Source organism: Mycteria americana, chromosome 8 (assembly GCF_035582795.1).
Source record: "Mycteria americana isolate JAX WOST 10 ecotype Jacksonville Zoo and Gardens chromosome 8, USCA_MyAme_1.0, whole genome shotgun sequence".
NCBI lineage: Eukaryota > Metazoa > Chordata > Aves > Ciconiiformes > Ciconiidae > Mycteria > Mycteria americana.
Genome location: NC_134372.1, coordinates 6,022,166 through 6,046,411, shown reverse-complemented (window position 1 = coordinate 6,046,411; position 24,246 = coordinate 6,022,166). Strand labels below are relative to the sequence as shown.

Sequence of the window (24,246 nt, the reverse complement as noted above, 5' to 3'; positions counted from 1 at the left end):
TGGAAAAAAGTGCTGTCTCCTGGCAAAAGCAAGGAGAAAGTCTGGTCTGTGGGCTTACCCCCTGAGTGCAATACAGTGCTTAAAAGTCATCCTGCGGAAAAGTAATGGGTAATCTGGTTGAACGGTATTAGCTGTACGAGCTTCCAGTAGATGCTGTTGCTCTAAGTGCTGTCTCCGAGTGCTCTCTCCATGAAGGAACCGTCATCAAAGTAGATATTTAAATAATGTCAAAGGCTCTTTGACCTCAAAGTGTGTGGGGGAGAGGGGAGGGCATGAGTCCCAAAGAAGATAGCACCGTTTTTCTTGTTGCTCAACCTTTCCCATTCTTTACCCTTTAAATAAAAAATGAGTATTAATAAATCCAGCAGACCCTAAAAAACTCTCTTAGAGTCAGGTGCCAAGGGGAATGAGGTCCTCAAAGGAGAATGCGCAAAAAATCTTGGTCGTGAAAAGAAAACGGCAGCAATGTTGAACCGATGAGTAGTGATTCAATCGGCAGTCTTGGCCCTTTGAATACCACTGACATTAATGAAGCTCCAACTGAAATCACTAGTCCTGCATGCCATGTGTTTTCCCGTGGTCTCTCGGCCACCTCTGTTTACTTTTTGTTGCCATTGAGAGTCACCTTTCCTGTGGCTACGCTGTGATTGTTTAATTACAGTTCTGACTATTCACATTAAATGTCAAGTGTCAAGCAACCCTTAAGTAAACGAGAGCTTTCTAAACACCACCCCAACCATTCGTTTCTGTTTTCTGAAGCCTGTAGAACAGTTTCTGCCTTGCCTCACGCCTGTATAAACCCAGAGGAACCCTACTGAGGTACACAGAATTATTCTTATTTCACAGCGCAAGTGGGATCAAACCGAAGCTCCAGGGACAGCGGTTTATCTTCCCAGAGTAAGCACTTGTTTTTCTAATATGATGGCAAATTAATTCCAGAGATAATGTGATACCATGTAATTGAGAGTCCCCTGAGCTGGTACCAGAGTCTATTTTTGCCAAGCCCTCTGCAGACCAGTGGGGATGTTATTGCACCACCAGTAATGAAGATTTAGGGAGTCCTTGCTGGCTTTGCAGGTTTGTGTCCTACGCCCCTGTGCTGCTGAAGGTCTCTCTCTCATCCCAGAAAATGAGTGCAATAATAAATTTTCTTTCCTTCTCCCACCTTCCCGCAGTCCTATATTGCTTGATATTGGATGGGCCAAAGGCTGTGTGTGCTGCAGTTGTCCCAAGGCTGATTGGATCTTGGCAGGCTAAAGAGAGAAAAAAGCTGTGGAGAGGGTGCTGCAGCCCTTCTCCCATCTGGGATGCTAATTTGAGTAGTTCCTCAGCCCAACCATCGATTTTTCATGTCATTTGTAAGCGGGTGTTTCTCTCTGAGACCTCTAACCTACTGTTGGACAGAACTGAAGCAGGCCAGCAGAATCGCATCTTATTCATGCCTGCTGCCAAGCTGGGGGTTTAAAAGCTTAGGAGCTACCAGCATACAAAATTTGCCCCTCAGAGTTCCCCTGAAACACTCTTTTGAGCGAGACAGGGAAAGGGAGTGAAGTCTCCAGGCGGCTGAGAAGGCAGTCGGGGGGTGCCGGGGGCTCGGTCCCGTCTGGGGCTCCGGCAGTCGGCAGGATACAGGTGTACGTGCTGATGGAGAGGGGCTGTGTGCTGAGCAGGGGGACCTGCCGGTGCCTGGGGGAACTCTTCCCAACCTGGCCGTGCTCTCTAGACGCTGTGGCAACGCAAAGCGAGAAGGATGCTAGTATGAGTTGCAGCGTAAACCCTATTTCTTGCAAGGCTCAAAGACGGCTGATCAGAAGAAACCTGTTTATTGTGAGGTTTAGGAAAACAAGTTTTATGCAAATTGGTTTTTTTTGGCAAGTAATGGGGTTGATACAGAACTTGGAATTACAGTTTTAAGGATACAAATACATAGTATCTTGTTCAACAAACACAAAACAAACTTCTTCCCTGGGGAACATTAAATGAGCAAATGTTTGCTAAAACAAATGGGCAACAAACACGGGATGGGAGGGACAAAAGAAAACAACTTGGAAGCCAAAACCCCACTGAAGAAGCAGCAGTCACATCTTCAATTTTACACTCAGGCTGTACTTTCACTTTGCTTTTCCTGTTCGATAGCTGCCAGAAAAACAGAGGAAACAAAACCACCATCAATAAACATTATAATGATTCTGCAGGACACAGATTTCTACGGTCATTCTTAAAGCCAGGGGATGGTAAGTTGCTTTCTTTGGCCACCCTTGAAATGCTTTTTCCATTTCCCATTCCCATGTCTGCATAGCTAGTAGGGTGCAGTTCATGATGTGCAAACCTCCTCTTGTATTTACAGCTTTAGCATTGGTAGGGATAATAAAACAGGGAAAAACCAGGTATGTTATGTCGAGGGACAGTGCATCTCCATGGCTATCAGCACTGACACATCCCAAGTGGTTAGTGATACTCTTCTGAAGGAGACCACTCACAATGTGTGGTCCAAATGCAGAGAAATGCCGCTTTCACATCCGAAGTTGAATGCGAATCACAACCCTCATCTGGCTGCCTGTGCACAGCGCATGTATGGGAGAAGACCCTGCATGAGAAAAGCCCAGGGGTGCTTTGCTAAGGAAGATTGCCTGTTAGATGAGGAGGATGGTGGGTTTCTCTTGCTGCCCTATTCCCAGGGAAGGTGCCTGGAGCTCTCCTGGCCGGGGCTGACAGCAGGTACCAGTGGGGGGCAGCGGCTCATCTGCCTGATACCACGTTAAATCCAGAGCCCAGGCACCTTCTGGGGATGCTGCCTGGCCTGCCAGGGATGTGCAAGGGTTCCCCTGCGCGTCTGTGCCTCCGAAGAGGCTGGTAACATGGTAATTACAAACAGTTCGATCCTGGTACCTGCAACCAGCAGAAAAACCGGTCTTGCTTTTAGCAGATGCAAGAGCAATCTCATCAGAAAAGATTTTTCAGACAAAACGCACCATCGGTTATAACTACTCATATCCTTGGAAGCCCAGCGTAGAGTACAAGTCTTAGTATTATCCCCAGTTAAAGTCAGGGATGAGTTTGAGCCTGTAATCCTACGATTAGTATTCATTTTGCATATGAACTGCAATACAGATTGTGTCCTTGCTACTCGTAGTTCAAAAAGCCTCATAAGCACTTACTTTCTTTAGTGGGCAATGGATTTTTCTCTCTGGTTTCTGTCTTCTTCAGCTTGGTCTTGTCAAATGTTTCAATTTCTGCAAAATCTGGTTTGTCGGACATGATGGGTCCTGACAAAGAAAGGAAACACACACCCGTGGCTTCATTAGCTAGTGCTGTGATATCAGCCATCTGCAAAGCATTTTCTGCTCGAAAGAAAAAATATGAACATACCATAAAAATGTTTATTCAAAAAACCCCCACAAATCTAACACCTCAATCTAGGACCTCTCCCTGAGGCTTGGCTCTTTCAGAGCAAAAGCAGAAAAGCATAAACAGAATTTTATCCAGATTTCTCAGGCGAAATTTCTAAAAATCACATTTTGCACATGGAAACGAGAATATCTCAGTAACGAAAAGACAATGCATTAATTGCCAATAATCCACGGTGCCTCCTGACGTAAACCTCTATTTTAAGGAAAGCTGCTAACCAGAAAGTCTACAATAAACCCCAAATCCAATATGAACAAAGAGCTTCAATTATGATTTTGTTTTAATTAATAGGATTTAATTCTGAGCACCCTGTCCGGAGTGCGTACGTACCCCTGTATCTGGATGAGCTGCTGTGGACACTTGTGCTAACAATAGAGGACCGGTTCACCCAGCCCTTTGTTTGCTCTCGCACTCAATATCCCAGCCGCAGGCTCAATGGGTTGGACTATACCCTATTATAAGAGAAATCCACAAAGCACACCGGCATTCAACACTTCACCTGTCAAAAATTCCCTAATCCAATTCCTGTTTTTAATAGAAATTCGAGTTAAAATCCAGCCTGGGCATTATTCCCCTGATTTCAGTGGGGTTTCCCATCAAGGAGAGGTTTGGCCCGGAGATGGCTGGTATAATTACATTTTTTCCTTCCTGAAGACAATCAGACTTCATTGCTATCTGCACTGAGACAACAGAACTAAATATTCACAGGAAAAAAAAAATAAAAATGAAAAGCTACTAAAACCACATGGCATTACCGTCTGGCTGTTCGCTCCTCAGCTGCTTGGTGGCCGTCTGAGGCAGTGTGAGTTGAAAAAGGTCAGGGTAATCCCTCCTCTCCTCTCCTCTCCTCCCCCCCGCCCGAGCCCATCGCTATTAATATTGATTAGTTTAGTGCTGGGATTGCTCAGCGTTTAGGGAAAGGACAGATTGCTGCTGCAGAAAGTGCACAAGGGAGGGAAATGGGAAAACTGACGTGGAAAACTGCCAAAATACATCTTGGGTTTTTTTTCCTTTTTTCTTTTCTCCTCATTTACCAAGACAATAATATTTAAGTTTCCCTTCCTGCCCTTCTTTTACAGTGCTGAGGTTCAGAGCTAATGGGAGGTTTGGAGTTCATTTAAGGGCTGGTGCTGCAGTTTGTGGGGAGATTTTAGGTGCATTCGGCAAAGCGCCTGGGGATCGTCCCCCACCCGCCCCGGCTGGCAGAAGCACACGCTCGGGGCTCAGCAGGACTCTTCAGCAGAGTCTTGGTACGGCTGCTGCAATCGAGGGCCAAATCTGAGATAAGCACGGTCCAAGCACCATGCTGGCATCTGGGAATGTGTCCTGACAGGAAGAACAATGAATCTTTCATTCGCTCCCATTTTGGTAGCGACAAACCCACTTGCTGGTGCCTCCCTCAGCCCGACGGCGTGTGGCTCTGCAAGCCAGACCGGGCAGCTGCCCACGGCCGACCTTCCTGCCTTCAATTTGCAAGAAGCCGCGTTCGCCCGTCCTGCTTGCGTGGCCGTTCCCTCTACTCCACCCGTCCCGATGGCGTGGACCACGCTGGACTCGCTCGCAGGGAACCTATTCAGTTGCAGCAAAGGGAGAATGCGCTGTAGGCACTGAGTGATGTAATTTCAGAAAAACCTTTAAAAGGAATGTGGTTGAGTCACCATCCCTGGAAGTATTTAAAAGACGTGTAGATGGGGTGCTTAAGGACATGGCTTAGTGGTGGACTTGGCAGTGCTAGGTTAACGGTTGGACTCGATGATCTTAAAGGTCTTTTCCAACCTAAACAATTCCATGATTCCATGAAAATGGCTAATAGCCCTTGCATTTATTTGCAAGACGCGTTTTGTATTAGATGAGACACCAAATGGAGACAAGATGGTGCAGTGTGTGAACACTACATATACCAACCTCCTAGAGCCACAGGTCCCAAGGGCCGTGGACATCTCTGTGGCTGTGACATGGCTCCAGCTACGCTTCCTGCTTCGCAGCACAAAACGACTTGGGGAATCCTTTTTCAAGGCCCTCAGATTGGGGAGAGAAGGGCTGTGCGCATCCTCCTAGATGCTGGCGTGGGTTTCCTCTTGTGTACCTTTGGATGTCTCCATCTGAATGACTTGTCTAGACTCCATGATAGTCAATAGGGAGGCAACTGACTTGGGATAAAATTAATTGTGCCCTAGGAATATCTGGGTTTCTCTACTGACGACAAAGGGAACCTGGACAATGACCTCAGAGAGACAGAGATGTCTCACAGCTGATTGAGAGCCCCGGGAAGGTGCTGGGGATCTTTCTGTTGGCATACTAGGCTTAGGTAGGGTGGGTTTGAGTCCATTTTCTCCCTGTGTGCATGGAGAAAATGGTTTTAATGTGTTTAAATGTGTTCTGAGGACCTCTTCTTCCTATGTGTGTTTAAATTAAAATAATGAACACAAATGCAGAAAAAAGAAATATTATTTTTACTCATCAGCATTCATAAATAGCAGTTCCTTTCCACCCCGTGATTCTTTCCTTTATCCATCCCGTTTTCTGTATCTTCAGAGAGAGCAGGGGTTGCTGCATGCCCTGGTAAACAGCAGTCTAAGAGCAGGTTTTCCCTGCGGCCGTGTCTGCAGTATTTGAGGTAAAGGAGAACGGAGTACCGTAGTGGTGGAAAAACCTGCGTAACGCTGCTCAGCTGGAGCTCCAAAGGGATGGTCTAGGTCCCACTGAGCTCAGCCCTGTGCAAACCTGGCCGTGCTGCTTCTGGATCTAAAATTGTCCTAGCACTAATGTAGCTACATTTTTGTTACGCTAAAAGCTTGGTTGACTTGTGCAGATTGGCTTGGTTACCTCTGCATGTGCGCTGACTGTCCAAGCAAAAACAATGTGTGTGCGTACCGGTCATATTTAGCATCAGGACTCAGTTCTCTTGCTTCCATCCCCTTACTCCAACCGATCGTCAAAAATAGAAAGCTGTGTTCTTGACCAAAAACCCCTGGGAATAAGCAGGAAGGCGGCCGCTGGGTGAATATTTGGTATAAGGCATAGCTGAGATTTCGCACTGAAAAGTCTTAGTGTCTGTTTAAAGAGAGAGCATTAAGCTCTTCTTATGAGGCTGGACACCAGATTTAGAAGATCAGAAGATCAGAAAAGACTTCAAACTGCAGTCTGAATGACTAAGGAATTCAGGCAGTTCATGAGTTTCAGGTTTTTAAATATTTGTCCATTTTTACAAGTAACAGAATTCTTATCTGACAAGAGATTATAAGGGGAAAAAACTCCTAAACTTTCAGACTGGTGCAAATTCTCTCAGATGTAGAGATCAAATGAAGTGTTCAGGACAGTGAAGGAGAAGAATCTCACCTATGGTTTTCTGTGTAGAGTCACAGGCTTAGCTCCTAGCATCCACAGCTGAGCTCAGGCTTCCCCAAACATGCTAAGACAGGGTGGGCACGCTTGTTTTTTCACCACCATCATTTTACTTGCCCAATTTAGTGGCAGAACGAGTGTTAAAAACAGTTTGGGGTAAGTTGTTTGGGTTTTTAGGCTGAAGATGACCAGGCTTTTAATTGAAACTGGGTTGGGTTTCTGAGGAAGGTGCAACAGTGTTAGTTCATGTAACATAACGATGAGAAATTACATTTTCTCACTCTCAGTTGAAATCAGTAGATACTCATCTCCATAATGAACATCTTGACCATTGCATAAAGTGCCTGTCAAGTGTCTGTAACTTGTAAGTACGGTACTGTGGTCAAATGCAGCTCGTGTTGGATTCAAGCCTCATGTTTACACACTCCATGCAGGACAGACAGCCATATGTAGTTTTCATATGGAAAGTTTGGAGTCTGGCCTGAGGGCATCGCACGGTGTGTTGAGGCTGGTCATGGGAGGGAAAGATGGGTAGGTAAAATTTTACTCAGATGCCTTTTACTTTCACTGGGAACTGAGATATTCGTGCTATATAAGCAGTAAAGCAGTTATTTGACAGGTTTTTAACAGCAGGATTTCAGAGTCACCACCTTCAGTAAGGGGAACATGGCATTTACTGGGCCTTGGGATGATTCTGGTAGCAATGAACTACAACGGTCTTTGAGGGGCACAGGAGCAGCTGAATGATCCAGCACACAGAAGTGAGAAAAACCAGCAAGCCAGCGGAGCAAGCAAACTATAGGATCTTTACAGATCCTATACACATAAAGCATGTAAAGCCATATTGGTATGGCCATGTCTGAAAAGCTGCCTCAGATACAATGGAAATTGCATTTTATTTCAATCTGCTGCCAAAGGATGAAGGGCTGAGTCAAACCTGCCAGGACTGACACCTCTGATACCAATGAGTCACCCGCCACTGACAGCATTAAACCGTGGCTGGCAGCGCAAGCCACCGAGCGTCTGTCAGACACCCACCGAGAAACAGGGGAAAACAAATACTTGCTACCAGGATGCAGTAATAGGTGAGAGGAAATGCTTAAAGGGAGCTCAAGTGCAAAGAAAAATTCGGAGGGGAGTCTGAAGAGTGAGGCTGAGAGGTTTGAAGCCTGCTGCCACTCAGCTTTTTCCCTTGGCTGTTGCCGCTTGGAAGCAGCAAGCCCAGCCTGCACAGGGCTGGGGCTGCACGGACATATAAATATATATATACAAGGGCTATAGATGGGGGGATGCTGTGCTCATGTTTGGCACAAGAGGTGCTCTGGAAATGCCAAGTTTCATGGAGACCAGGTGGGCAACTACAAGAAGAAGGGGTTTCTTTCTCTTTGGTGCAACAGGAGGAATCAGATCGCATCTATTTCTATACGGAGCTGAGGAGGGACAAAGCACCCTAACGCGAGCAGCCGGTTAGAGGAACAGACGCTCGAGCAGATCAGTATCTGTAGCTGAGCCAATAAGCTGACACAACTGATTTTATAATCACATTAGTGCTGTCTCGAAATAACACACCCACTGAAATATAACAGTGATTTCATTTTCAAAATGTTGTGGTATTTTTGGTGCTAAAGGTAGGGGATTAATTTTTCAAGGTCGAAAGCTGGGCTGGAATCTGCAAGCACCCTAATTCCTTTAGGTCCCTATAAGCATTAAGCACCTTCCAGAAAGGTAGCAGGATTGGGCGTGTTATAAGCTATCCTTAGAAGGTTTCCCGTCCTTAGGGGAACAGAAAAAAAAGACTACAGCTTCACTGAAAGGGTTTTCTTAGTTCTCTTTGTGCCTTTTGTTCCGTCTTGCTGCCAAAAAAAATATCCATGTTTGGGAACGGAGACAGGTTCCCAGGCTAAGAGACAATGAATCCTGGGGGTGTAAGGAAGGCAATGATCTCTCTTTGGCAGGGTGTCTGCCGTAATGCTGCACTGCTAGGGTGTAAATACTCAATACTTGTCTTCTACTGTATGTTTTATCATTACCTAAGGTGTTTCATTTTCCTTATCGAGACCGGTGAGCCTTAAGGGTAGGTGCGTACAGAGGATGAGGGGAGAGGAGAGGGTAGCTGTAGACAGTCCTCGTGCTCGGGCTGTTTTTTCCAACCCCATGTTTTCCAAATAGCTCTGGAGTTTAGACAGTCTATACTAGGAGTCCCATTGCAGCAAAGAGCAAAAAGAGAAAACATAAGCTAGTGGGAGTGGAAATTTCCTCTCTCTCTCTTTTTTGGTCTTATAAAACTCGGTATGGGGGTGAATTTTTAAAAGTTTAACCAGATGGAGATTCTCGCAACAGAACTTTCTCAAGGACTGACCCAAAAGTGTGTCTTCCAGCATAAAGTACTTGGCTTCAGCCTGGCCTTTTCTAGCAAAATGCAGTGACACATGTGTGCATTAAGAATGGAAAAAAAAAATTAATACAAAATGTCCATGCACGTGCTTCTCTCCCAAAGATGGGGGGGAAAAGATGCATGTGATGGATTAGTCACATTAGTTAATGTGCTATAGAGCACATGACAGTTTGTGATGAATACTAGTCTAGAAACACTAGTTTAGCACGACTTCCAGTCTTTACTAACAGTCTTTTTTTATCTCCTTTCTGTCTCTGGACAGAAGCATCTCTTGCAAGCAGCAGCTCTTAGGGAAAGAGTAAGACAGAGAAGTCTTGGGTGAGTGTTGGGAGTGTCCTAAAATGTGGCTCTTCTCAGTGCAGCTGGCCGCTCTGGAATTAAACAATCCGCTGTTGGATTTCTCACTCTCTTTGCTTTAAACAAAAGGAAAATCAGCATTCCTTATGAAGATTAAATTGTGGCAGCCAGTGTGCAGCAAATAGATAACCAACATAATCTAAGATAATCAAAGATAAGGTAATAAAATCCAGAGATCTACTAATTTGGTATTAAATTCAGGTTTTCTTTTTGTCCGGAGGAAAAAGGACGATAGGTGGGTCTGTTGTTACAATCCACGTTGTGCTGCGGTAGATACAGAGGCGTGGTACCCTTGACTTTTGGGGGACAGAGCTGTGGATGTGGTTTTGATGAGTGCCTCACCAGCACTTCTTGTTGTGTTGCCAAATTGTTCCACTTTCAATAGCCTGGGACCTCCTGGCAGCTTAAGTACATTTTACATTTTGGGGAAAAGAAGATAAACCCTGAAGTTTTTCAGCTGCTTAAGGAAATGAGGCTGCTAAAGCAGAGGAACAGACTAGGCAGCCAAGTATCTTTTCTAGCTGATCTCTGTGAGCAATTTCCAGAGTAAAAAAATGTATTTCTACTTGAAGGGATTCATACATCATCTTTTCCAAAAATCATTTTCCAATTTTATAAGCTTGTTATACAGAGTAAGCCAAACACATAGATACTACATATTGTGTGCAAGGTCAACAATTATGTAAGAAAGTGGTAATCAGTAAGTTCCACGCTTGTTAACTTCTGCCTGTTCAAATGAAAGCTGTAAGTATATTATGTTAAATGCAAAAAAGAGACTATCTTCCTCTCGCGGCATCTGAAGTTAACACCTATCTCTTCAGAACCTGGCCGAACTAGAAGGTTTTCAATGACTACTTTTATGGCTTTTTTCTTGCAAATATATATAAAGTGCAGAAATCAGCTGCAGGCTTATTAAGGCTATGTCTTCATAACAGGGTTAACTTGAGCTCTGTACACTCAAACAGACTCTTCTGGAGTTAGTGTACTTTGAGTGTGAGTGACCACACCATGAAATAACATGGTAGCAGCAGAGAGTGATTGTGTTGGCAGCAGACAAATTGTGCTGACTTGAACTGTAGCCTTTCCCCAACTCAAGGTAAAAGCACCACGGCAGATCAAGTACAGATCCTTGTGAGCGCAAAGAACAGGAATTCAAAAGGGATGGGGTCATTCAAGCTTTAATTCAAGTTCACTTTTCACTGGAAACTAGCTTTAGGGCATGAGTTCATGTCTGTCCACAGCCCAAACTGGTGAATGCAGAGAAAAGCAATTAGGAAGCGAAAAACGAAAGTGTGCAATATTGTAATTTTCGCTTGTCTGATGCATACATTGACTGATTTTTCCCTTTGGATGAATACTAGCTTGCATAAAATTCAAATAACTCAGCTGTCTACAGATGGGGGGGGGGGAGTGTGGGAAGGGGAACAGAAGGAAGGAAATGGAACTGAGAAGATTGAATTAACCTTTCAATGTCTTGAATTTCAAGAAGAGAAGAATTATCTCCTGTTAAGTCTGCAACCATGCAATTAAAATGTGAACAAGCCTTAAAAGCCACGTTTGCCCCATATTCCTAGATCTCTACTTTAAAGACAGACCTTCCAAAACCAAGATTCAGATCCAAAAAGTATTCAAAGGCAGGAAAAAAATCTTATGCTGTAAATGTTTATTTGAATCACAGAACTCTGGTAGAAAAATGAGTAAAAATGTCTGACATTTACATAGAACATGTGCCTTTGATATTGAATTCAGTTAAAAAAAATCCTTACATATGTGTCTAGTAATGGCAGACAGTCTTTGAAAAGATGAATGGTTTTCTCTGTGCTGGAGATTCTGTTTCCATAAAACAGATTGTTTCACCTGTTTGCTTGAGAGTTGTGAAGCTTCATTTGTTAATACAGGGCAAAGCTTTAAAAATGGACTTTGATTCTTAGGTGCCCTTTTGGACACCGTGAGTCAGAAGAACTGGATACTTGCTGATTCGAGAGCCTCCATGGAGGGCCATGGATGTCCAACATGGCCAAGTGTCTTGTGTTGGGCATCCTGAAACAAAATGTTGGTTAGAAAATTTTATAATGCTGGAAAAGAGGAACAAAGTAAAGACTCAGTTTGGGGACATGTCTCTGTTTCTGGATGAAATATGCAGAAAGGAAAGCATTTTGCAGAGCAACCAGCTGGAAAGTGTTACTGTTTGCTAATTCTTCTTTGGAGCTGAAAGGACTCACGTTTGTCAATATTTTCGCAAGATATCAATAGGATCCATTTAAGACAAAAATTGAGCACTTCCAAGCCCAGGAGAGTATATCAAATAATTTGTTTGTAGATGGACAATTAAAACCAAAAGGAAATACTTTGCTGGCACACAGATAATTTCCCCCCCAAGTAAAAACTGTTGGCATATAGTATACAGGTATTACAGCAGGCAGTGTCTTGCTTTGCTGTGCATCAGATTTCCATTTCCTTCCAGTAAGACAATGACCTAGTATGAAGGTAAAGAATTGCATGGCAGGCTATCAACCTTCAAAGGATTGGATGGCATTACAAAATTGATTTAAGTTCTGGAGTATTCTAGCTCAGTTTGTACTAAGCCTTGTACAACAGTGAGCACAGTTGGGATAGGACTATTTTTCTTTCATTTGCTTCAATTTCTGATGAGGAGTAATGCAGGGCTGTTGCTGGAATTAGACTTAATTGGAAACTAATGTGTTCAGAGAATATTTATTCTAAAGTCATACTAGGTCAGGACTGACATCGAGGACCCATGAAGGAAATATGGCTCCAGTTCTTCTGCAACACATACTGGTAATAGTGACTTGTGCTCATGAATAGCTCTTCCTGAAAACAAGGGAATTATGCTAGTAATCATTTCAGATCTACTGAGTTACTTTGTGAGCACCTAGCAGCTGAATCTCTGCAAAACTTTTAGGCTGAGCAACTTAGCTGGGCTTGTAAGATAACACAGTGAGCTACAGAAATGGCTCACCCTTCGTGGCGTGGCCCTGGACATGGATTTACCGATGAGACAGGGATGCCATGGCACTCTGGCTCTTCGGTCCTAGGAGCCAGATGCTGACCAGGCGCATCTGCCAAGCTCCTGGAGCTGTGCAGCAGCTGGGGAATGGGTCCTTCTTCTCACGAGCAGCCCCACGCTGCGGCCTTGTCCCTGACTCCTTGCAAAGCACTGCATTGTCATATGTCCTGACACGTGGGTGACAGTCCTATGTCACACGGTGGGACTGCAGCCATGCACCTGCACAACCCCTGCTCATGCTGGGGCTGCTCTGCGTGTGCCTGCGTGTTCGGAGGGGGTAAATGAACCTGTGAGAGCTCCGCACTGTCTTGTCTAGGTTGCTGAAACCGGGCTGGGTGTCTGAGCTGTGCGGCAGTCTGCATACCACGTAAGCAGGAGAATTACAAAATGCTACCATAAAATTTGAGCTGTGCCCTGAGATAGTGGAAAACGGATGGGGACAGCTACCACATTGCTCCATTGTAATTTTTAGCAGTGATCTGAGAGGCAGACGCCTTCGATAGCTGTATTTTGGGGATGTAACCGCACAGCCCCTCATCAGGTTGTTGCCTCCCTTCCCTCTATATTCTCCATCTTAGAAAAAATGGCTAAAGCACCAGTACTCCCAGGTGCTCCTCAACCTTTGAGAAATAGGCAGTGAGGAGACAAAGTGAGCAGAAAAGACTAAAATGGCAGCCTGGGACTGCATATGTCTGCCCCCTGCAAGGAACGCTGGAAGCATTTGAAAGGAGGTAGGATAAGCTGGCACGAAATGGCGTACTCAGAGCCAGTTCAGAGGAGGGAAGACACTGTCTTGGACTCAAAACCAGCGAACAGGTGCTGTGCAGTGCCTGCCTACCTGCCTGCCTCTGCTGTCTGTCTCCTCTCGCTGCGTGTGTTTTCTGTGTCAGGTTTCTTGCAGTTTTATTCCTGTCAACTGGCCAACATATCTGCTGAAGAGCCAGCTGGAGTCCGCTCTCTCCCATGTTTCATCAACAAAATTGCCAGCTTGTTCTGATTCAGTATCTTTATTTTGTTGATGAGGCTAAATGAATCAGAAAGAACACAGCTATGTATACAAAATACAAATTCGGAAACCTCATCCTGATGCGAGGAAATTTTATTAGTTGTTCAAATGCAGAAATCTGCTGTGGAAGCAGACCGACAGCAAATACAGACCTCCTGAGAGGTCGTTTCCCCTGACCGTACACATTTTATTGTTTTTGTATGGCACCTCCTAATGATACCAAACCTTCTAGCAGGAAACTATCGTTTTAGATCTGATTAAAACCAGGCTAATTTACTGTGGGATTGTGACTCTCCCTTCTTTGGATTCTAAATGTAAAACCTCTTAATGAGTCTTATAAATGTATCTCTAGATAAAATTTAGAGTCCGTGTTGGAAAACCTGAAACAAAACCCTCCCAGCTACTGGCAATACAGAAGTTTCAATTAATCCCATCCTACTTCTATGGTTTTTTTCCTTTCATATATTCTTTGTCAGTTTTTCACGGGAAGAAAAGCTTTTCTCAAGAGGATTTTTACTAACTAAATCCAAATTTCCTTAAACGCTTTATTAAACCCACCACCTATGGCTGCTGGCACCGCATGACAGAAAAAGCTGTTGTAGTTTTAACGTGGCATGTGGGAACCGCAGACTGTCAGGCACGGCTTTTAACACTTCTGGTGTAAGCTCGCATCTCCTCACTAACTTATGCTAACTTAGTTTAAGGGTGCTAAATTTTGTATCTCACAACGCATTAGCTCTTCGTCAAAGGGCACTTTGTTACTTCTGGCACGCTTGCACTTGGGAAATGTTTGGAAGCGATCGCTCTTGATGCTTTAATTCAGAAAATTTACCGGAAATATTTTCATACGGTTACGAGAAATGCAAAAGTGTAGCGGGGCAGGAGCCTGCACGGTGACACCAAGGGCTGCGGTCATGCTCTGGGCACCCCTGAGCCCGCACGGGCCGAGGCCGGCGGATGGCCGAGTCACTGTAAGGTTAAGAACAAGAGAAACAAGTTCATCCCCGGGTCACTGCTCCTTGCCTCCGGGTGCGGTGCGGCGGTGCTCGAGGCTCCCGGCAGCAGGGCAGCCCGGGGCCATAACGGACGGCGGCCCCACCGGCCCGGGCAGGCCGCGCCAGCCCGCCAAACTGCCCCCGGCCGCCAGCCCCCTTCCTCGGGCGGGCCTTTCCCGCCCGGGGCCCGCGGGCCGCCGCGGCCGTGCCTCCCCGCCGGCCTGAGGCAGCCGTCGCCCGCGGCGGGAACCGGCTCCCCTCAGCGAGCCCCGCCCCGCCGCGGCGCCACCAGCGACCCCTCCCCGCCCCGCAGCACGTGACCCCGAGGGAGGGGGCGCGCGCTGCACCTGTCAGTCAGCGCGTCACTTCCGCCAGTTGCCGCCGCTACCGTTGGGGACCCCCCGCTCGCGGAGGCGCGCTCGAGCGACGGAGCGGCTCTGGGGACGGACGGCGCCCGGGTCGGCAGCGCGGCGGCCGCGGCAGACGGCGGGGGCGGCGGCGGCCGAGGGAGGAGGCCTGCGAGGAGAGCGGAGCGGCGAGGAGAGGCCCGCGCCGGCCCCCGGGGTAGGAAGAGGCGGAGGAACCTGCTGCTGGTGCTGAGGACGGCGGGGAGGGCGAGTCACCCGGCAACGGTGAGGGGCTGCGGGGCGCATGCGCGGCGTGCGGGGCTGCGCGGGCCGGGCCGGGCCGGGCCGGGGCGGGGGTCGCCCCTCTGCCGCGGGGGCGGCGGCGGCCCGGCCCGGGCTCCCCCCTTTGGAGGCGGCTTGCGGGGCAGGGAGGGTGTCACGGCAGGCTTCAGGAACCTTCTGGGACCAGCGCTGATAAGGGGCGCGGGAACTTCCTCGTCTGGGCAGCGGAGGTGGCAGAGCCGGGCGTGTTGCAGGGCTGTGTGGTGCAGAAGTTGCTAGAGCCTCTCGGAGGGAGCTGTCAAGCGGTGCGTTCATTTCCCAGGTTGCACTTGTGTCGGTAGGACCTTCGAGGCAGCCCTGACAGCCAGCAGGGGTTTCTTGGCTCTTCCAGCGGAGTTGTCTGCCGAGCCTGCTCCCTCCTCCCACGGCGGATCAGCCTTATCCCCCCCGCGATGGGACTTGGCACGCTGACAGCGTTAGCCTAGCAGCTCCCTGCCAGCAAAGTTCGTTCCAGAAGTTAAAGAAGGGTAGTCACTAAATCTTTTCTGAATGCGAAGGCAACCCTAGCATTAAGAACGCTAGCTTATGGACTTAACGCTCCAGCCTGTGACCAAACGTATCTTCTGAGGAATCTGTCAGTGTGGGCTTCCATTGTTCTTGGAAGCTCCTTAGGGATTTAAACGTTTGAGTGTAAATGCTTCTTGCTACCAAAAAGTTGCTTTATCGTGAGATGATCCAGTGTTAGGGTATTTCTTCCAGGTTTGAAAAAAACCCAAAAAAACCAACAAAAAACCCCTGCAATCAAACACTGCAACTTGAACTTTTAATAAAAACTCTCTTACTCTCCAGTTCCTTGTCTGGCTGCGTTTTTAAATTGTTACAAAATGTATTACTGCTGTCAGGCTCAAGAGGGGAAAAAGGTAACTAATAAAGAAAGTAAATACCAGCTAATCACTCTTGCCTGTTTAAAAAAAAGAAACTGAATGTATCAAAACCTACACATTTGTTTATTTTTTTCAGGCATGTATTCCTGAGTGTCCTCAGGGGTGGAATAGTTAGTCTGTGACTTTGGAATACATTGTTGAACTGGATTAGCATTTAGGTTTGAAGTTTTTCTGTCTTCCTGTGCAGTTTGATCTGCCAGTATAAAAAACATAAAAGAAAAAGCCAGTTTGTTGGCCTATATTATAACAAATTCCGCTGTCTTGTTAGTCTGTTTGTTTTCTATCTGGTTTTTTTTACTGCTCATTACTAGTAAATTGCTTTGTGTTCTTTGTTGCATAGATTTGAAGGTACTTAGAATCTTTTATCTGCCTTGTATTTTGTATATTGTCTAGCACGATATGGATCCTTTCCTTGTCTTGACAACATTACAATAACGAATCAAATATCTCAATGTTTTGAAAGCCTCAAACTGGAAATTTACAGTATTATTTTAGAAAAATCAATCAAGTAGAGTGTTTCGTGGTTACGTTTAAAGAAGTTGACTAGGAGGAGCTCCTGGTAATTTCTGATGCCTGTGAATTTTGACGTGGACAACATGTCAAAACATCTGAGTTTGGCAAATGATAGTTTTTATCTGCTCAGTCTTAGTCAGTTTGAGCTCTTGCTGTATGCGCAGCTTGTGACATTGGAGGACCTTCTAACAGCTCTTTAAAAGATTTAATTTAACATTTGTCAGGTGTGGCTCATCATATGAGACCTGTGCAAGCAGTGAAGCTTTTCTTTCTAATGTACATAACAGCATGTTTGCAAAAGCAGGTGAGGCTGAGGAAATATTCCGTACATTTGCAACAGACATTGGTTAAGTTTCGTGAAACCCCCTGCTTTCTGTCTGTGAAGGCTTTTTGTGGTGGTTTTTTCCTTTTCAGATACTCAACCTTTTGATCTCTAGTCAAATGTTCATAGCTCAGCAGTGATGCCCTTTTCTAGGGCTCGTTAGAAAGTGAGTGAAACCTGCCAAGTCTGAGGTGATTTTTTTTTTAGTTTAGATTTTTTTTTGGTGGTGGTTTTGTGTCGTTCCCCCCCGGCCCCCCCAAAAAGAAGCTGCAGCTCTAAGGAAGAGGAAGTGATGTCGGTAAGAGAATGCCTTCAAGTTGTCCTTAAATTCTGTGCGTACCAGATTATTCTTTGCTGCCATGTTAGCACACAAAGCAAAAATCTGGTAGCCATTGGGATGAGTGTGAATTGGCATCTTGCAGGGCAATTCAGTATTTGGATCTGTGAGGATGAAAGATGGTAAATCTTTTAACTTTTTTTCTTACATTGCAGACCCAGTTATATATTTATTAATCATTTCAGATGTGAGGAATGTTACTTAGGAACCAAAAAAATAACACTTTATCCAAAACATCTGGGGAAGAGATACAGAATTGAAGGCATATTAAATCCTCTATGAAGGGCTCTGAAAGAGGGAGATTTGTCACTTGTCATGCAGTTTTTAAAGGGACTGATATATCAGTTATTCAGCAGAGAGGCTGTATGTCTCGTGTCAAAGTTGTATTCAGGTGGAGAATACAAGAATTTTGCATTGTTCCCTGGAAAGTTAGTAAATTGGGAAATTAATTTTTGAGTCTCTTGCTGACTATTATTTTCTGTAAGTTATAAATTTTACCTGCAAAAACTTTGTTTGAGAATAATGATTAGCTGTCTCAAGGCTTTAGTAAATTCAGATTTGGCTTTGTAGTTTTGTACTGGCTTCGTGGCCAACTGTTGGGATTTGTGAAAGTTCAGTCAATTCAAATGAATTCTGTGTATTCTTACAGCCTGAAAGATACTGTGTTTGTTACTGTATCTTCTACCAGGCTTTTTTTTTTTTTTGTAGAGCTGATTTGTTTTGAAGTCTTAAAAACACAGTTTAGAAGGTGATTACGGTGCTGAAAACCTGTTACGTTTGCAATGTATGGGTGGAGTCATTCAGTACAAGAAATCGGTAATATTTTGCAGTTGGATCTAGGACCATATTCTGATTATAGTGAAATGAATAGTTCTGTTGTGATAGTAACAAACAATTCTGCTCTTATGGTTTCTCACCTGTGAATGTGTGAAATTTTATCCTGTATATTTGTCTTAAAAGAAGAAAAATATGACAAACTTGAGCTTAAAAAAAATATACTGCATTGTGTTTGTGTTCAAGCAGCTTGTAACAAAGACTGTGGTTGCAGAGGCTTTTTTTTTTTTTATATCGAGAGGTTTAAATTGTTTATTTTCTTCACTGTCTGGACATTTGTAAGGACATTTGGGTGGGGCAGCTGCTGGATCAGAACAGAGTATCTGGTGGGAACCCTGAATTGATGGTCCAGGTTCCAGTCTCGCTAGCTGCTCTTTTCACATGTCTCTTCTGTTCAATGTTCCCTGCAGTGTGTTCAGGATTAAAATTTGTGCTCAGCTGTGTAGGATAATAATACTTGGATAGAATTGAAACGATAAGAGCTGGAATCTTATGAATGTGGTTCTTTCTTCCTTTATACTCTTTTTAAAGTGTGTATATTTGAAAGGTTTTTTCCCCTTTTTTGCTGAACTTCACATTTCATTAAATCTTTTGTTGTCTTGTCACTCTTTTAACGTAATCAGGTTACTTAATTTTAGCCTGCAAGGTAATTTCTAACCTTGTGATTGCTGGTGGTATCTTCAAATTTGGTCATGACCAAGTTGCGACAAGAATTGGTTGTGGAGGAGACCTCATTAGCAGTCCTCTCACTCTTCTTTTCTTTTTTCTTTTCTTCCCCCCCCACCCCCCACCCCCCTTCCCCTCCAATTCAAAGAGTCATTGCTACAGAATTGAACTCTTCATTGAAATGCCTTACTCCTTCAGTGGGGATGTTAAGACTGTCCTTTATTTTGGTGGCACGTGGTCATCGTTCTGACAGAGGCAGTGTTTCTATAGCAAATGGGTTATGTATCACATTTTGTAATCTTTTGAGTTTCAATGTATATTTCTGCCTACCTGTTTGGGAGGCAGAGAAACAAGCTGATGATAAATGTATGTAATAGGATAACTTATGTATAATAAATTAAGTGCATTATATATTTATAGCTTGCTTTTTTGGCCTCTCTGAGGTAGCTTGACTTCTGTTCCAAAGTCTGTCTTAACAGCAGTGGCAATCGTTAAACTGCTTTGGTTTTATAACATGAACCTCTCAAGTTGCACAATTTTACTGATAATTTCTTCCTGTCTGTTACTTTACTGTACTTGTATAATGCCATTGCACTTAAGTTCTGTATTATCTGATGTAGTGGCAGTTACACGTGTGTGGTTGGTGGGGTACAGCTTTACTTCAGGGGGAGGCAAGTAGGATGAATATAATTAGCTGTTATACAAGATACAAAGGCCTTTTTATTTATTAACTACTGTTGTTAAGAATGTGATGGGATCTGTGCGAGCAGGAAGTTTCTTTATGATTCTGCACATGTGCATTGGCAGCAGCAGCTGAAAGCAAATCTGGCAGTGCTCAGTGGTGGGTGTGAAGCAGCGAGCAAACATATACTTTTTTCTGGTGTGGCTGATGGTTTTATTTAATTCCTCTTGCTACAATATAGTTGTAGAAGGATTATGAGTTGCTGTAATGCTGTTAAAAAGCCTTTGGATTTTATCTAGTAAGTGAATGTAAAATGTTATCTTTGCATATCAAAACACTTGAAAATCAGCTAACAGATTTCAGTGATCTCGCAGCTTGGTCTTTTAAAATGTAGAAATTTTTTTGAATGTTGCTTAAATCAGTCACTGTATTTGAGGCTTTGCTAATGTTATTGCAATACAGTTGCTAAACACTTAATTTGGTTCTTAAAATTTGAACTTTTCTAGGTTTTTTTTTCCTAAATTTTGCATTTAGTCTGACTAAAGCCTGCCCACTTTTCTGGGCATTGGTTATGCCTCTCATGAAGATCTGTATTTGATGATGGGCTTCTTCAGAGAAAGTGTAATCAAGTTCTGTCAGCTGAAATTGTTGACTAAACTTTAATGACTGGAAAATAAATACTAATCAATACTATGGTTTCTTGGCACGTAAATTTTAAAAATAAAATCCAAAATTCTGTTTTGTTGCTTTCTTCCATAGTCAGGACATAAAGGCTTAATTTGAATTGTTCTAATTTGTAAATTAGAAGGCTTGCTACTGCATTTCCAGGAAACAAAAATTGGATTACAATTGCATTCTACTATAATCTGATGATGTATTTTTTGTGCTTTTATTTGCTTTGTCAGTATAATCAGTATTTTGTCAGTAGAGTATTTTCTGAGGCTACCTCAGAAGTGCTAGTGGCAGAAGATGGAGAATTTCAGCTAATTTAGCTGAGGTCATGTGTGTGTGAGTACGCATGTGAAGGCACATACATGCAGGTAGTGAGCTTTGTAATTAAAGAGCTGGTGTTGCGTGCTTCTTCTGACTCCTTTTGTGATTGTGTGCAAAACTGCAACAAGCTTGTGTCCTTTTGATTCCTATTTAACCAGAAAGCAAACATGTCAGTGAAGAGTTAATAACTGTACTGAGAAATGAGGGGAGCAGGAAAGTCGCATCTGCTTGAAAAGACATTTATACTAACATGGTTTCCGTCGACACTGCAAGTTAAATTCTGTAGTGTAATACGTATATATGAATAAAAGAATAAAAACTACAGTTAAAACAATATGCCTTTATGGGGATGGGGAACGTATTCTTAAGAACACTAGCTTGTTAAATTTAATAACTGATCCCAATTGTCTGATTTGCTAATTCAGACTTTTCACTAAAATGCCTTTCAATAGCTGATTTTGCTGACAAGTCAAAAAGAGGAAATCTTGCTTTAAGAATCTATTTTAAGCTAATCTTGCTGGTTTTAAAACTTCTTTCTTAAAATAATTTTTGTTTTGACTACTCAAATGTATTAATGAGTACTTAAATGTAGCTTTAGAATTTATTATTCTTTTTACATGGAGGATATTCTGTATCTCTTCATATTCAAGCACTTGCACAGCTCTGCATACTTTTAACTGTGCTCTTGAGACAAGTATCGTTTGTCCTTTCCTGTGTCCTGTGTTTGTGGTAGTGTTCTGTTTGTTTGCTTAAAGCTTGGGGTGCTTTATTTTTTTCAGTTTTTGGGTTTTTTATTTTCCTTGAAGCTGTCTCCGCTGCCACAACCTGGCCATCTTTTCAATTTTGACTGGATTAATTCAAATGAGCAAAATACTGTATTTTTACTTGTTAGCTGAACAAAAGCTGAAAATCAGATGAACAAAGGCTCTTCTGCCCAAAAGCATTTCATCCATTGGGAATGCTAACAGTAATTTGAGTATACAAATGGCATAAAAATCATCAGTGTCAGTTGTTATGACCTTGATATTACACACACACACACACACACAAAATCTTAAATTTTATTGAGATAGAAGGAAGCAGAGCAAAGAGAAGAGTGCTGGTTGCCATCTCTTTAAAAGCATAAATTAAATAGCATGTAGTACAGCAGTTGCCAAATGGGGCTATATGTTCTACAGTGAGCTGGTACACGTAAGTTTCCCAGGCAAGCCTTGCTCCTGCTCCCACCTGGCAGCTGGCTCGGGATGATTTCATTACAGGAGGAAAGCTGCTGTGATTCCAAGTTGGAATCTGTGTCATAAATTTAGGCCATCATTTTGAAATTCTTAAAATCTGTTACAACTTTGAACATTTCAAACTTAGCTAAAAAAATTAATTCTTTATTTGGATTTAAAAGTATGTTTACTAGATGCATCTAGAGGGACATCACAGGTTTTGTCTAGTTATACGTAAGTCATATAGGTAACATAATACACTCTTTTTTATTTATCAAATATAGAGTAAACATTAAAACCTAATTTTTAATGTTTTTGTGGAATTTTATTTGTTAATAGAATTGTATTGCAGAAAACAAGCGTTGATCGTCTTTGTACCAGAGGATGTGTACATGTTCTGTTAGGATGCTGTGTGCAGGCATGTGGGTGGCTCACAGGATAACAGCACTGTGGACTGAAAAAGCCAAAGTCTAAACCTGAGGTGTATTTCCTGAGAAGTAGGGACAAGCGATTTTTGTTGCGCTATAACACTTTTTTTTCCTATCTAAAAATCTTACATTTAGTTTTTACTTTTTATATGTTACAAAAAAATCACTGATGTCTGATAATCCCATGAAATAATATATTAAAAATAGAGCAGAACAGCAGTCACTGTTTTTGGCTTCACAGACGATAGGAATTTCTTGCTAGATAAAACAAGCAAATAAAAGATTTGCTTAAATAGTTGAGACTTGTGGCAGAAATCCTACATGGGGAATTAATGTTTTCATTCCTATGGCATGGTTTCAGTTTGTAGCCTTTTTCATTTATTTTATTTTTACTTCTTGTTGTTTCATTCCTTTGTTTTCAGGAAAGGTGGTGGAGTCCTGAGGACTTTAATTAAAAATGATATCCATATATTTGTAGTTCAGCCAGTAATGTAAAAGCTGAACTAAATTTAAGTCTAAACTTTCATATGTACTCCTCAAATATTGTTAGCCGTGTATTCTGTGTTTTCTTCAGTGGCATTTCATATGTGGGTGTGAATACTTCTTTAGTTGCCAAGATAAGTGAATGCTATTATGATGGCAAAATGAAACTCGTGGTGCTGTTTTCCCAGCAGATGTGATGAAGTACTTGACTTTTCTAAAAAAAAAAAAACCAACAAAACCCAAAACAAAAAAAACCCAAAACACCCCAACAACAAAAAAAACCCCAAAACTAGATTTTTTTTTTTTTTTTAAATAGCAGATGAGAGCACTGAAATACACAATACAGAATGAAACTCAGTGTTTTACCCTCATTTAAGGTGCTTGGGCTCAAGATGTTGCATAGGACATAGTATAATTTTTTTTAGCCTATTGTAAAATTGTGGTATAATGTGTGGTTACAATAAGGTGTATTTTTAGTTTTCTGTATTAAGTTTTGTAGAACGTTATAGCTTAGGGGACCTTTGTAAATGTTTGTAGTAACAAGGGTGGGAGGTAGATTGAGAAAGATGCAACCAGAATATTTGTAATAAGGCACAAACTAGTTGGTTTTTGGTTTGGTTTTTTTGGTTGTTCTTTTTTTTGTTTTGTTTTAATTACTGTGTTTCTCTTGATAGGACTTGTGAAGCATATAGGTTGTGAAATTGGGAGGGGGAAGCACGTGTTCAGAAGGGTCAGGATAATATGGACAAAAGTAGGAATAGTTGACTGAATGGTTCGTCTCCTGTTTTCTGAGATGTTTGATCATGGCAAAAAAAAAAAATTAAAAAACCCACAGTATTGCTTAGTATTTGTAAAAGACTAGAAATAATTCTGAAGGTTATATATCTTGTCCTAGTTTTCATATGTGTCTGCATTGAAGTGGTGTACATCCTGAGTCATGGGAGGGCAAGTGGGAAAGCTGTCAATCAATATAAAAAGTAGAGATATAATATTTAATTATTAACAGGTTCTGAACCTATCCTTCAGTTTTACAATGTTGGAAATAACAGGAAATAAAACTCGCTGGAAGTCAGATGACTTTTTAAAAGTTTCTAGCTTTTTCTAGACTTGGTAAATATCAGATGCATTGTATCACAGCCTGTGAAGATTACACCAAACCTGTACTAAAAGGCAAAAGACTTAAATGCTCTGAAAAGAAACTGGTGCATATAATGATATATTGAAGTGTATGTATATGAGGATGTGTGTATCTGAGAGGATGAAAATTAGGCTTTCACTTAATTCTTCTAGGTGACGATAAGCCATACAAAACTTTGTTTAAAGTATAAGCTTGGGTTGTAAATCCGGTTTTGCTCTAACAATGACACAACTGTCATTGTTTGAAGCTGTTTCAACTTCATTGTTACATTGCCAAGCTAGTTAAAATAGAAGTCTGTCTTTTTTCTTTTTTTCATGTCTCCTGAATGAAATTAATATTCAGGTAGCCTATTTGTCTGCAGCACCTGGTAAAAATGGCTGTTCTTTTATGTCAGCTAACTAAGCACAAAGTTATCTTTGCTAGGAAAGCTGGACCTCAAGATTGTTCATTTGGTGCTGAATTATAAAGAAGTGGTTGTTTCTAATTTGCTCTTTTTATTAGGTGATGTTTGTTTTGAAGGTTGGTTTGT

General features: G+C 42.8%; 2 protein-coding genes across 6 annotated transcripts in view; one reads left to right on the top strand and one right to left on the bottom strand.

Annotated features, from left to right (window-relative positions):
* Positions 1–1,807: 1,807 nt before the first annotated feature.
* Positions 1,808–4,229, bottom strand: LOC142413495 (thymosin beta-12-like). 2 transcript variants are annotated; one of them, XM_075509700.1, is made up of 3 exons: positions 4,164–4,229; positions 3,159–3,266; positions 1,808–2,136 (listed from the first exon to the last, which is right to left on the bottom strand). In XM_075509700.1, the coding sequence occupies exons 2-3, from the start codon at positions 3,256–3,258 to the stop codon at positions 2,099–2,101; spliced, it is 138 nt and encodes a 45-aa protein (XP_075365815.1). In that variant the 5' UTR covers positions 3,259–3,266; positions 4,164–4,229; the 3' UTR covers positions 1,808–2,098. The 2 variants fall into 2 exon arrangements, with proteins under 2 accessions (XP_075365815.1, XP_075365814.1); XM_075509699.1 differs by having other exon boundaries at positions 3,159–3,341; positions 4,164–4,186.
* A 10,796-nt stretch (positions 4,230–15,025) lies between these two features.
* The window catches only part of FAM13B (family with sequence similarity 13 member B), a 51,947-nt gene continuing 42,726 nt past the window's right edge, over positions 15,026–24,246 (top strand). For 3 of the 4 annotated variants that reach the window (XM_075509365.1, XM_075509362.1, XM_075509366.1), the window contains exon 1: positions 15,026–15,166. The gene's annotated coding sequence lies outside the window, so the exon portion shown is untranslated. Of the gene's footprint in view, positions 15,167–15,340; positions 15,469–24,246 lie in introns of those variants that run through there. The other variant, XM_075509364.1, reaches the window with a different exon arrangement.